The sequence below is a fragment of the Ovis canadensis genome, chromosome 19 (genome assembly GCF_042477335.2).
Source record: "Ovis canadensis isolate MfBH-ARS-UI-01 breed Bighorn chromosome 19, ARS-UI_OviCan_v2, whole genome shotgun sequence".
Classification (NCBI taxonomy): Eukaryota; Metazoa; Chordata; class Mammalia; order Artiodactyla; family Bovidae; genus Ovis; species Ovis canadensis.
In genome coordinates this window covers 57,698,292-57,712,396 of record NC_091263.1, presented here as the reverse complement: position 1 = coordinate 57,712,396, position 14,105 = coordinate 57,698,292, and the positions used below count along the sequence as shown (strand labels likewise).

Below are 14,105 nucleotides of genomic sequence, written 5' to 3'. Positions count from 1 at the left end.
CCTTAGAAGGCATCATTACGAACAAAGCTAGTGAAGGTGATGGAATTCCAGTGGAACTGTTTCAAATCCTGAAAGATGATGCTGTGAAAGTGCTGCACTCAATATGCCAGCAAATTTGGAAAACTCAGCAGTGGCCACAAGCCTGGAAAATGTCAGTTTTCATTCCCATCCCAAAGAAAGGCAATGCCAAAGAATGCTCAAACTACTGCACAATTGCACTCATCTCACACGCTAGTAAAGTGATGCTTAAAATTCTCCAAGCCAGACTTCAGCAGTACGTGAACCGTGAACTTCCAGATGTTCAAGCTTGTTTTAGAAAAGGCAGAGGAACCAGAGATCAAATTGCCAACATCCGCTGGATCATGGAAAAAGCAAGAGAGTTCCAGAAAAACATCTATTTCTGCTTTATTGCCAAAGCCTTTGACTGTGTGGATCACAGTAAACTGTGGAAAATTTGAGAGAGATGGGAATACCAGACCACCTGACCTGCCTCTTGAGAAACCTGTATGCAGGTCAGGAAGCAACAGTTAGAACTGGACATGGAACAACAGACTGGTTCTAAATTGGGAAAGGAGTACGTCAAGGCTGTATATTGTCATCCTGCTTATTTAACTTCTATGCAGAGTACGTCATGAGAAACACTGGGCTGGAGGAAGCACAAGCTGGAATCAAGATTGCCGGGAGAAATATCAATGACCTCAGATATGCAGATGATACCACCCTTATGGCGGAAAGTGAAGAGGAACTAAAGAAAGTGAAAGAGGAGAGTGAAAAAGTAGGCTTAAAGCTCAACATTCAGAAAACTAAGATCATGGCATCCAGTCCCATCACTTCATGGGAAATAGATGGGGAAACAGTGGCTGACTTTATTTTTCTGGGCTCCAAATCACTGCAGATGGTGATTGCAGCCATGAAATTAAAAGATGCTTACTCCTTGAAAGGCAAGTTATGACCAACCTAAACAGCATATTAAAAAGCAGAGACATTACTTTGCCAACAAAGGTCCGTCTAGTCAAGGCTGTGGTTTTTCCAGTGGTCATGTATGGATGTGAGAGTTGGACTATAAAGGAAGCTGAGTGCCGAAGAACTGATGCTTTTGAACTGTAATGTTGGAGTAGACTCTTGAGAGTCCCTTGGACTGCAAGGAGATCCAACCAGTCCATCCTAAAGGAGATCAGTCCTGAGTGTTCATTGGAAGGACTGATGCTGAAGCTGAAACTCCAATACTTTGGCCACCTGATGCAAAGCGCTGACTCATTTGAAAAGACCCTGAGGCTGTAAAGATTGAGGGCAGGAGGAGAAGGGGACAACAGAGGATGAGATGGTTGGATATCATCACTGACTCGATGGACATGGGTTTGGGTGGATTCCAAGAGTTGGTGATGGAGAGAGAGGCTTGGCGTGCTGCTGTTCATGGGGTCGCAAAGAGTCGGACATGACTGAGCAGCTGAACTGTGCCTCAGCCCAAACACATTAAATCAGAATCTCTGGGAGGTAGTGTCAAAGCATGGGTATCTTTTTTTTTAAGTTCTCTGGGTGATTCTAGAATGTAGCAGGGTTGGGACCCTCTGCATAGAGGTAGAGAAGTAGAAACACTGACAAGTGAGATACCTCCAAACAGCTTCCTGTTCTCTCTGTGCTCTGAGTCTCAGTGAATCTGATTGTTGTGCCTAATGGGAAGAGAAAAATGCTGTTGATTCAGTGGATTTGACGTTTGGCTTTAAGTTTTGACTTTAGCTTCTGTTATACACTTTCAAAGTGGTCGGTGTTTGTAGCCTCACTAAAGTAATTTGGGGCCAAAGTAAGTTTTCCTCCCTAGTTTTTCCTGAAATCTCATCACACTGATGCAACTTTGAATAGCAGCTACAGTGTAGTAAAATCTTGAGTATCTTTTCGGAAACTCAGGAAATACAAAATGTCAGTGAGGTTGCTTATTGGGGAAATGCTTACATTGAGGGCATTGATCAACTCTTGTGGAAATGACAGCTCCTCCCCCTGCCCCCTCAGAATGAGTCCATCTGAGTTCCCCAGACTGGTGAGGACCCCCATCATTCAGGACTGCAGAAAGAGCCAGGCTCAGGGCATCCCCAGGGCCCTGGGGGTTGCCAGCCGTGTCTGGCAGGTTGGAAAGTCCAAGGAATCAATGATGTGGGTTCCAGCTCCCAATCAGCAGCTTCCCAGCTGTGCAGCCTTGGACAGCTTACTTAATTTTGCTGATCCTGTTTTAGCAGAGCTCCTGCCACAAGATCAGTGCTTATCTATGGCAATTCTATCTTCTGTCCCCGAGCTTAAGTCAGAAGTCATGTGGTCCCAGTGCCTTTCCAGATTGAAAAACTTTAGCCTCCCCCCCCCCCCCCACTGACTTGCTGTGATGCTCACATGCTCGGGCTCTCTGCAGGGCAGCCACCACCACCCCCGCCACCCCCGGCCAAGATAAAGGGATGTGGTGTCCTGAAGAGGAGCAGGAAGGAGGCCCTTTGGGGAAGTGGCTGCAGATGGCAGCCCGGGCAGCCGGCATGGGTCTGTGTGATGCAGAGCCGCCCCGCAGGGCTCTGAGCTCTCCCTTCTGTGCCAGTGTCTGTCATCGCTTCCAGAGCCTGCAGGTTCTGTTCCACATCAGAGAGGGTGGCAGAGAGGGAGGTGATGCACTGAGAGATTCTGGGCTGCTGACTGCAGCTCTGGAGGTGGAAGCCTGCCTTCAAATGTTGGGTTTCTGCTGGTCTCGAGGGCTCTCTTCTCTCGGTTTCCATCAGAGCTTCAGCCTGGTAGCAGCAGTAGAACAGCTGTGCTATGTTTGCTTTACAAATCAGGGATTTGAGGTGAAGGTATTTCCTTTTAGTAGGGCTTGGTGGTGACATTCAGGCACTCTGAAAAAAAAAAAATTTTTTTTTTTTAATATTTAGGGATGAACTTGCTCCTTTCAAGTGGAATGAACATACTTCTAAGCAAAATCACACTTACCAATATCCCACTATCTTTCTCTGTCTGTAACCACACAGCAGTTGGGGCCTGAGGGCAACACTGGAGCCTTAAGGTGTCTTTATGTGTGTTTACAGGGGAAGCGCAGCGAGGTTTCTGAGGCTACTGGTGATTAAGCAAGCCCTCTGGCGGGTGTGCGCGTGTCACCCATGGTGTTGCTGTGCAGCCGGCTGCAGGAGAGGACAGGCGATGACAGAACTAACTCTTCCACCCGCTGCATCCCCAGCCTCCATGGACTGGAGTGACCTGTTTCACTCGATGAATCTGGACCTGGGGTTCTCGATCAGCACTGTCGGCATGTAGGGCCAGGGTGTCTCTTGTTGGGAGGCTGTCCCGTGTGCCTCGTACATGTTTAGCAGCAACTCTGGCCTCTAGCTTTCAGCTTCCCATAGCATTTCTTCATCCTGTGACACCCAGAGATGTCTCTAGGCATTGCCAGATCTCTGGGGCAGATCTACCTTCTTTGGGAAAAAGCACTGATGTCAACATAAAGAGTGTCTTGGCAGAAACATTAATTAGGATGTCATTTGAGGACATCCCAGTCTGACTATTTGTGACCCCATGGACTATACAGTCCATGGATTTCTCCAGGCCAGAATACTGGAGTGAGTAGCCATTCCCCTCTCTAGGGGGTCTTCCCAACCCAGGGATCGAACCCAGGTCTCTTGCATTGCAGGCAGATTCTTTACCAGCTGAGCCACCAGGGAAGCCCAAGAATACTGGAGTGGGTAGCCTATCTCTTCTCCAGGGGATTTTCCTGATCCAGAAATCGAAGTGGGGTCTCCTGCATTACAGGTGGATTTTTTTTACCAACTGAGCTACCAGGGAGACCCCTCTGACCTCAGGATCCCAGCCCCATCTTGTAGTTATTGCTTTCCTTTTGCCAAATGCTTTCCCTCAACATTATTGCATGCCATTTTATAGCCAAATTACAAAACAAAACCCCTAAACTGTGTATCTACAAAGGGAAGATTGGAGTCAAACTGTGGGAGTTATACCCCTAGCATGAACAAAAGCACAGGGATTGGGACATGATAACTGCTTAATTGATGTTTATCACCTGCAGCAACATCTTTGTAAAACACAGGTCTAAAGTTTAAACTCAAAGTGTATCAAGCAGAACAGCAGTGTTTATTTTGCATCTACCAAGGGCTCAGATTGAATTGCACTTTGTTTATTTATTTCTGACTGTGCTGGGCCTTCCCTGCTGCACGGCCTTTGCTCTAGTTGTGGAGAGTGGGCTGCTCTGCGGTCACGATGCATGGGCTTCTCATTGCAGTGGCTTCTCTTGTGGCAGAGCATGGGCCCTAGGCATGCGGGAGCCAGTAGTCGCTGCACATGGGCTCAGCAGTTGCGGCTCTGGGGCTCCAGCACGCAGGCTGAATACTTGTGGTGCACAGGCTTAGTTGCTCTGTAGGATGTGGAATCATCCCTGATCAGGGATAGAACCTGTGTCTCCTGCATTGGCAGGCGAATTTTTTACCACTGAGTCACCAGGGAAGCCCTTGAAAGTTAGTGTTATTCCTCTGACAGATCATAGTGAAGCAATGGATGCTTGAAGTGATTTTCGAGAAATAACAGTTCCCCCCAATTTGAACATCAAAACTTGTTTGCGTGTAGTTGTTTGGAAGTGCTCAATTATATGTGCTGATTTTAGCTTTACTATAAGAATATAAAAGCCCAGACAATCTCCAGTAAGAGAACCTGGAGAAAAGAAGAAAATGTCAGAGCTAACAGACTGATCTCTAAATACAAGAAAGCCAGGTATTTTTAGCATTTTATCTTTATGTATTCAGAAATAATTGCATTGGCATATTGCTTAAGAGATTTGCCATACTACACAAGCCAGTTTTGAAATATTTATATGATAACCTGACATGAAACCAGCTCAGCAGGATGCCAGCCATGTAGTTGATTCACTCGTAATTGAGTGGATATTGTTGAATGTACCATTCTTAACATAGTCCAGAGTAGGCGGAAATTTCTGCTTATGTGAACTTTATCAACCTTTGCAAACTAAACAGAGTGGAAATGAATGATAGTGTAATAAGATCTATTTTTAAATTCAGCTGCCAAGTTAACAAGGCTTATTTGGCTTTATTTTCTACAGAACCTTTTTAATTCAGAATTAATTCAGTAGAAAGGATTTGTTGAGCCCCGTGTTGATTAAGCATTTGTTGAGTAGTTACTGTGAGTAATACCTGAATCATAGCATCCCAAGATGTTAAAACAATTCTGAGTATTTGAGGAAAAAAAAGTTTCTGTTTTTTTCTGTGCTTCATCATAAGTCCCTGTGTTTGTAAGCAGAAGGCTGAGTGAGGTCTCTTGTTTCCTGCTTATTTGATTACCTGGGGAAGCTATGAAAACTTCTGATTCCTAATTTCTATCTTGTAGATTCTGATTTAGCAAGTCTTAGGAATGGTATTTTTAACTCTCTCTTCTCCTTGCTCCCCAGGATCAGGCAGCTTCCAATGATCAGGCAGCTTGGGAGGAGGGGGAGGTGTCACTGAATTTGGTTTCTTTGGAAAATGCTATCACTGCATACCTATACTACCTTTTTATCTGTTTTCTTAACCATAGCCTTTTCTAACGGAAAAGCTTATATGCAAACTTTGAGCAGGAAAAATCACTGATCTTAGTCCTCTGATTCTACTAAACTAATTTTGAATGCCTAAGGTTAATTTTTTAAATTTGAGATAATTGCACATTCACGTACAATTGTAAGAAACATTGCAGAGATCCCATATATCTGTTATCGAGTTTGTCATTGGTAATTGTCTGGCTAAACTTGATATGATATCACAACCAAAATATTAACATTGACCAGTGAGGATACAGCACCTTTCCATCGGCCCAGACACACTCATGTCTTAGTCCATTTGGACTGCTCTAACAAAATGCCATAAACTGAGTGGCCTGTCCACAATGGATTCGTTTCTCATGGTTCAGGAGGCTGAGAGTCCAAGACTAAGGTGCGAGCATGGCTGCCTTCTGATGGTCCTCTTCCTGGTTCAGAGCTAGCACCTTCTCAAACAATCCCATGTGCCGGAAGGGGTGAGGGACCCCTCTGGAGCCTCTCTCGTAAGGGTGCTAATCCCATTCTTGAGGGCTTTGCTCTCATGACCTAAGTAACTCCCAAAGGTCCTCCCACTTTTTAATACCATCATTTTGGGGAGTTAGTATTTCACTATGTGAACCTTGTGGGGACCAAGACATTCAAACCATAGCACATCACCTTGCCCTTCTGTAGTCACACCTGATTCCCTTCCACACACAGCCTGCTACCCCAGCCATAACTGTTGACAACCAATAGGCTGTTCTCCATATCTGTGATTCTGTCACTTCATAAATATTGTCTAAGTGAAGACATGTAGTTTATAATCTTTGGGGATTGTCTTTTCACGCCATGTAATCCTCCAGACGGGCTTCCCTGGTGGCTCAGCTGGTAAAGAATCTGCCTGCAGTGGGGGAGACCTGAGTTTGATCCCTGGGTTGGGAAGATCCCCTGGAGGAGGGCATGGTGACCTACTCCAGTATGCCTGGCTGTATAATCCCCATGGACAGAGGAGTCTGGTGGGCTACAGTCCATGGGGTCGAAGAGTCTGACGTGACTGAGCGACTAAGCACTCACACACAGGATCCTCCAGAGATTCATCTAGTTTGTTGCACGTATCAATGGTTCATTCATTTTTGTTGCCAAGTAGTATTCCCTGGTATGGAAGTGGTGAAGTTTAAACATACACCTGTTTAAAGACATCTGGCTTTTCTACTTTGGGGCTATTACCAATAAAATAGCTGTGAACATTCATGTATAAGTTACTGTATAGATATAAGTTTTTGTTTCTTTGGAATGAATGTCCAGGAGTGCAGTTGGGTCATAATGATAGCTACATGTTTTAATTAAAAAAAAAGTTGCCAAACCATATTATAGAGTTTCAGTGCCATTTAAAATTCCCACCGTTGATTTATGTGATCCAGTTTCCCTATTTGGCTATTTCCCTAGCCAGCATTTGGTGTTATCATTATTTTTTTGTTTGAGCTATTCTGATAGAAATACAGTGATATCTCACTGTAGTCTTACTTTGCATTTGATTGATGACTGGTAATGTTGAATATCTTTTTCTGTGCTTATTTGCCGTCTGTATATCCTCTTGAAAGGAATGTGTATTCTGCTATTGTCGAATGGAGTGTTTATAAATGCTGATTACATTTGTTGGTTGATGATGATGAAATGAAGTTCATATTTTATGGCAGGACAAGAAAAAAATGAGATGTAAAATTTCTTTCAGCCCATTTGGGCCTCCCAGAGCCCTCCCCTATAGTATGTATTCTGCTTCTGCATTAACTAGACCTGTTTAGGAAACAACATTCTTTCTCATTCTAGTAAGAAGTCACCGTGATCACGACTTGCTTTGTATGACTTGTTTCTTACCTGCAGATCTGGGTTGTGTAAACGGTTGATATGTCATTTGATGAATAACTGTTTGTCTGCAAAACTTGTGGAACTGTGCCTTGACCTCTAACAGGCCCAACAGTCCTCAAGAGCTTTTTGAAAGACTGTCTCCTGGGTAATAGTCCCCAGGTCTTCAATAAAAATGTTCATTGTTTGCTGAGATCAACTGTTGATTAATTTTTCATCATTAGTGGTTTTGTTGAATTCTTCTCTGTCCTTATGGGTTTCTGTTGTTCTATCAGTTGCTGCGGGAGAGGTGTTGAAATCTCCGACTCGGATGATGTATTCGTCTATTTCTTCTTCCAGTCCTTGTCGGTTTTTGTTTCACATGTCTTACAGCTCTGGTGTTTGAATGTGATACACAGTCAAGATTGCTGTGTCTTGGGGACTTCCCTGGTGGTCAGTGGTTAAGACTGCATGCTTTTAATGCAGGGGGCGCGGGTTCATCCCTGGCTGGGAAACTGGGATCCCACACGCCACAAGACTGCTGTGTCCTGCTATGAGATTACCCTTTTATCTTTATGCCCCTCTCTGTCTCTAGTAATCTTTTCTGAAGTTTACTCTATCTGATGCTTTCACACCATATTTTTGATCCTCTGATTTGGGTTTTATAATAGAGACTTTTTTGTCCTTCTTTTTTAGGAATATATCATTCGGGTACAAAGAGGAATTTCCGCAGAAAATAGCTGGCAGGTAAGCTTTTTTTTTTTTGTCACAGGAAAAATATTTAAACAAAATTCTGGCTGGGAATCATCTAAAAATCTACAAAAACTAAAACACACATAAATATACATTGTATTTCTTTTATAAAACTTTAGATCTAAGACATCTCTTACAAAAGGCTTTCTGTTCTCAGTTGTTTGGTTTAATTCATGTATGATGTTACCACAGAGATTAGGAATGTGTTCCCCAGTTGGACACAGAGTAAGCAGAGTAGGCAACTGACTTGTTTTGTTCCTCCTGTTGAATAATTCAAGCCTCCTCCCCTGAAGCCATGGTGTGGGTAGGGCAGGTTAGTAGTCAGTCCACCAGCTTGAAAGATGAGATCATGCCCTAGACATCATGCAGTTCGGATGTTGCATTTCATGGACTCTTAAGTCTAGTCATGGGCAGTTTCTAGGGCTAGGTCCTGCACTGACCACGGGCGATGTCTGTTTACAGCTCTAAGGCCTGCTTTCCTGATGGTTGGCCTCAGAGAAAGAGAACTTACTATATAGATCTAGAGGTCCTTTCCATCCCAGTTGACTTGCAGAGAGTGGCTGAATTCTATACAGGAGCCATTTCTTTCCTGTTGTAGTAATTATAATGACTTCTGTGTTCCATCTTCCAAAAATCTTACCTTGTCCTTCACAGCCCGGCTTGAACCTTACCTCTCACCTTAAGCAGTCTTTGACCTCAAAGGCCCGTACTTAGTCTTGTATTTGCCTGAAAATTCTAACTACTTTTAGTTGGAATAATTATAACATCACAGACCTGATGGACATGAGTTTGAACAAGCTCCTGGAGTTGGTGATGGACAGGGAAACCTGGTGTGCTACAGTCCATGGGATTGCAAAGAGTCAGACACGACTGAGCGACTGAACTGAACTGAACGTTTATTGTTAGGCACTGGCTCAAGCATGTTAATTCACTTAGCCCATTAAAGCCAGTTCTGTGCCATCACATTAGCCCCATTTTACATTCAAAAGTCAAGTTTTAGCTAGTCCAAGATCACACTGAAGTCCATGACGGAACAAGGTTAGAATTCAAGTATTCTCTATGCCACCTTTTGCTCCCTTGCAATTATTAGGTATGGCCCCATGTTTAACTTTTTGATATATATGTATGCCAAGCAGGCCCAAGGACAGTGTCCTACCAGAAAAATCAACCTTATATGTTAGTCTTGTAAATCCAGTGCTTTGGAGGCTGGGGAATCCTTAATAAAAATGTAGATACTTAACCTCCTGAATTTGTTTCCCTTTGGGTGGGTGGGGTCCTCGATGATCTCCAAGTAGTTCTGCACACTAATATTTGAGAATAATCAATAAACATTAGAAAAACTATTTGAAAGCCAGATAGCTTCCTTCCCCTCTGACTGAAGAGCTAGTGTAATTTGCTGTGGCATAATCAGTGGCACCAGTATAACTAAGAGAAAAGGCGTGGACAGTGGGTGTGGACTGTTGCCAGGAGGGGAGTTGGTGAAGGGTGGTGCTGGCAGGTGCATCCAGCCTCTAAACTGCTGTGATCTCAGAGAGCGGCAGCGTTATTCAGGGCAAAGATGGAAGAGCTTCAAAACTGTCTACATCCATTTACTTTGTTTTCATGTTCAGTTAAACTTTTTTTTTTGGTAAATTATTAACTCATCTTTCTAGTTAACTAGGTGCCTAGGTAATTGGAAAAAAAAAATTAAAGGGCTATTCACCCTCAAAACATCATCCTTCTCTCTTACCTCTTGGCATCTTGTGAATTTGGCTGGCATTAACCAGTTTCCCACGGCCCAGCCAACTCTGGGACACTGCTCGGTCTGCTTTCTGGGGCTGCCAAGTTAAACAAGTTAGGCTCCAGGTATAAGCCCTGCTACCCTTGGTGCAAGTGTCTTGACTCTAGAACGCCAATAAGTATTAAATAAGGAAATGAAAACTGATGGTTTGTGCTGAATCAAAACACCACTGTTTTCTTTCTTACAGATTGTTAGGAGATACAGTGACTTTGATTTGCTGAACAACAGCTTGCAGGTAATTATTCTAAAACACCAATGACACATTTATTGCAGGGGATATCTTAGAAATGGGTTGGAAATGGCAACATCAGGATCAAGAAGTTATCAGATTTCCCTAGCAAAGGAGATAAGCTTGTACTTCAAACAGATGATGTGTGACTCTAAAAATAGACTTGGGGAATAAATGCCATTTATAATAGTCACCATACAGCCGGCCACCTTTGTGCCAGACTGCGTCCGTACCGCAGTCATGGGATGCTGTGTGTTATCTCCTTTTCACAGGTTAGAAATGCCTAGATGGATTAATAGAATTGTTCACTGGGAGCGGGGACTCTCAGACTCTCTTAAACTAGGCCACATAGTCAGCAGTACAGATCAGCACTCAGCAGTAACTAGAGACGCAGCCTTTTTCAGCATTACCTTTTTTCTCTTAAATATGTATTTCCAAATCCCTTTGGTTAGATGTTTGTAACTTGGTGGCCATAGTGGAAAGAGGGCTGAGCTGGAAACACATCTGGCTCTGCTACTGCCGCAGGGTCCTAGGGAAGCGTGGCCCCCTAGGGGTTGGCAGCATTGCCACGCCCCACCTGGCAGACCGGCCTTCAAGCGCCAGGATTATTGAAGCCCACTGGGGCTTCCCTGGTGGCTAAGGCCATGATTCAGGAAAGAATCTGCCAGTAATGCAGGAGGCCTGGGTTGGGAAGTTCCCCTGGGAAGGAAGTGGCAACTCATTCCAGTATTCTTGCTTGGAGAATTCCATCAACAGAGGAGCCTGGTGGGCTACAGTCCATGGGGTCGCAAAGAGTCAGACACGACTGAGGGACTAACAGTTCTCTGTCACTTTCATTGGGCCTTTATTGTATCTCAACTTTGAATGGTGGCATAAATCCTTGAACCAGCGTGCTTAGCTCACGACCAGCTCACCTGGGAGGGGCACTGTCTCATCACTGATTCTGAGTGATCTCCGATCCTATCCACAGAGGGCAGGAGGATGGAGGGCTGGGAGGGAATGTCATGCTGCCTGTCCATCAAAAGGCCATTTTTTACTGAGCAGCCTTTGGAAAAAGAGCATTTGTAGAGTCCAGACTTTCACATTATTTGCAACACTGCTGAATGCCATGTTCTCCATCCAGCAGAACTGGCCTGAGTATCTGCAGACCTTTATGTCATTGACATATGGTCTTGCTTCACACATGGTGTCTGTCTCCATTTTAATTGTAGTGTGACCAGTTTAAATATCCAGATAGAATATCAACAGAGATCAGATTCTCAGAGATGGCTTTAATTGGTTTCACTTGTGGATTTTAAGAGCATAGTCTTTCCACTCAGACAAAAACTGGGTGTCTGATGACTATTGTAGGTGAGCCACTGACTGACATGCTGTTTATTCCTGCAGTGGATCTTCCCCACAAGGCTCTCCAGACATTTCCATGTGCTCAAAGTGGCATGAACATCTGGGAGCTAATGTTGGACCTACTATGTGCTTTCATCTTTATGCACAAGTGAACCCTTGCCTGATTTTAAAAGAAAGGGTCGTGATTTTGTACAGTGCTATTCAGCCAGGGCTGAGTAAGAATCATGAGAGAGATACTTCTGAAATGGAAACTGCCTGGGCCTAGACCCCAAGAATACAGGGTGGGAAGGAAAGTCTTATCTCCTGCTTGTTCTTGCTTTGGGGATATAAAGTTGAATCTCCATGACTATTCAGTTATGCCCTTATTTAATATAATAGAAATTTATTTTTACATCAGTGTAATTTTCCCTTTTAAAATGGGCACTTTCAATGTGCATCTTATTTCAAATGCAAATATCCACGTGTATTGATGTTGGCTTGTGTTGGGCAGGATATGGCCAGACAGCACTTCAGTGGGAGGTTTTCCTGGATCCAAGTAAACAGACAGAAGAAAGTACATACAACTTTTTGGCAGTAAAATAATTTCAAAACAACCTCCATAAAACAGACCCAAAAGACTCCAAAACCACAAAATAAAACTGTGACTATGAATTTCAGTTTCTGATTACCCTTCTGACAGATAAATGAGTTCCTGCTGAAGGAAGAGAAATATAATACACATATGCAGGGTTGTTTGAATCCAATAGAAAAAATATCTAAGTGAAATAAAGCAGTGTGTAAAAGTATCCATGCAATATAATAATTACATGAAATGTTTAGGAAAAATGATTGGGAGGAAGTTTGCCAGAATGTTAACAATGGGGACCTCCAGGTGGCAGGATTATGGGTTCTGTTGTTTTTTTTTCCCCCCTGGTTCTTTGTACCATTCTGTACTTTCCAAGTTCAGTACAAATAAACACGTGCAAGTTATATAAGTGGAAAAACAGAAGAAGAGCTGTATTTTCCCAATTTTTTGTAGCGAATATATCTTGTGATAACAGTGAAGAGAAACCACTACCTTATTTTAAAGGCACCATCAAATCAATGACCATACAGGGAGACAGAATGAGACACGGGAAAAGACAGCAGCAGGAGCTACAGTGATGAGAACTGTAGGGGACCCTCAGGCTTGAGACGGGGACCCAGCCTCTGCCTGGGCTCTGGTACTTCCTCTCTGTCCTCACTGTCTCCATATGAAGCTAAAAGGCTGAACCAGATGACTTTGCAGATCTCTTATAGCACAAATGTTTTGTGATTTGGTTTCACTGCCCATTTTTCACATGGGAGAGACTCTACTGAACACTGAGGGGAAATGGGGACAAATTAGGGTCTGATGAGCACTTAGCGCTCCTTGGAATACTTGCTGGAATGGAGTTCAAGGCAATTTGCAGATTATTAACGGAAGTGGGACATCAGCTGATTCAGAGGTAGAAGATTTTTTCCTCCAGACAAAAAAAACTAGTTTTCTGGAAACTGATAGAGTTTGCCATGGAGTTTAGAAGTTTTTGCTGGGCTAGCATGGGTCAGGTTACGGGCTCGAGACCCCGCTTTGGCTGTCAATCCCACTTTGCTTTGTCACTCTGCAGGTGTTACAAGTAGAGGAACTCTGGGGACTTCTCTGCTGGCTTTACTGTTCTCTTTCCTTTATACAGGGAACTCAAGAATGGAATCCAAAGGGTACTTTAAAAAGGGAACAGTTTTTTAAAAAAATGTCATATGAGGTGCCTTTGCTTGAAGTCGTCCCTGTGGAGGTGTCTAGGAAGTCAGTGGCTGAGGGCCTTCATCATATGTGTGCTAGTATTCTCTTGCCCTCCTTTCTAACAAGTCACAGGAGTTCTAAACTTTATATTCTGTGATGGGTAAGTATTTGAGAAGTTCTGGGAGAAGCTGAAAGAGAAAGTTAACTTCTCTTGAATGCTAGCCTCCTGTCAAAGGCAAGATTTTAAAATCACACACACACTGCAAAGTTTCAACACCTGAAGAAAAATTTCTCCTGAGAACCCAAACCGGGGCAGAAAAACACCTGCCATGTGCCTAGCAGACTGACATGGCAGAGACACTCTACTCTCAGCTGTTGGCAAAGAATTCTTTGTGTCACCTGATGATTTGGAAGAGCTGATGAGGTATCTGGGCAGAGCAGTCCATTTCAGTTCAGTTCAGTTCAGTTCAGTCACTCAGTTGTGTCTGACTCTTTGTGACCCCATGGACTGCAGCACGCCAGGCTTCCCTGTCCATCACCAGCTCCTGGAGCTTGCTCAAACTCATGTCCATCGAGTCGGTGATGCCATCCAACTATCTCATCCTCTGTCGTCCCCTTCTTCTCCTGCTTTCAATCTTTCCCAGCATCAGGGTCTTTTCCAGTGAGTCAGTTCTTCACATCAGGTGGCCAGAGTATTGGAGCTTTAGCTTCAGCATCAGTCCTTCCAATGAATATTGAGGACTGATTTCCTTTAGGATGGACTGGTTGGATCTTCTTGCAGTCGAAGGGACTCTCAAGACTCCAACACCTCAGTTCAAAAGCATCAATTATTTGGTGCTCAGCTTTCTTTATAGTCCGGCTCATACATGACTACTGGAAAAAC

At 43.8% G+C, this 14,105-nt stretch overlaps 1 protein-coding gene across 11 annotated transcripts in view; it reads left to right on the top strand.

Moving 5' to 3' along the window:
• Positions 1–14,105, top strand: part of PXK (PX domain containing serine/threonine kinase like) — an 82,828-nt gene that overhangs the window by 20,212 nt on the left and 48,511 nt on the right. For all 11 annotated transcript variants that reach the window (XM_069560516.1, XM_069560514.1, XM_069560524.1 and 8 more), the window contains exons 2-3: positions 8,075–8,125; positions 10,099–10,146. In XM_069560516.1, the coding sequence (XP_069416617.1) occupies positions 8,075–8,125; positions 10,099–10,146 (99 nt within the window). The remainder of the gene's footprint in view (positions 1–8,074; positions 8,126–10,098; positions 10,147–14,105) is intronic.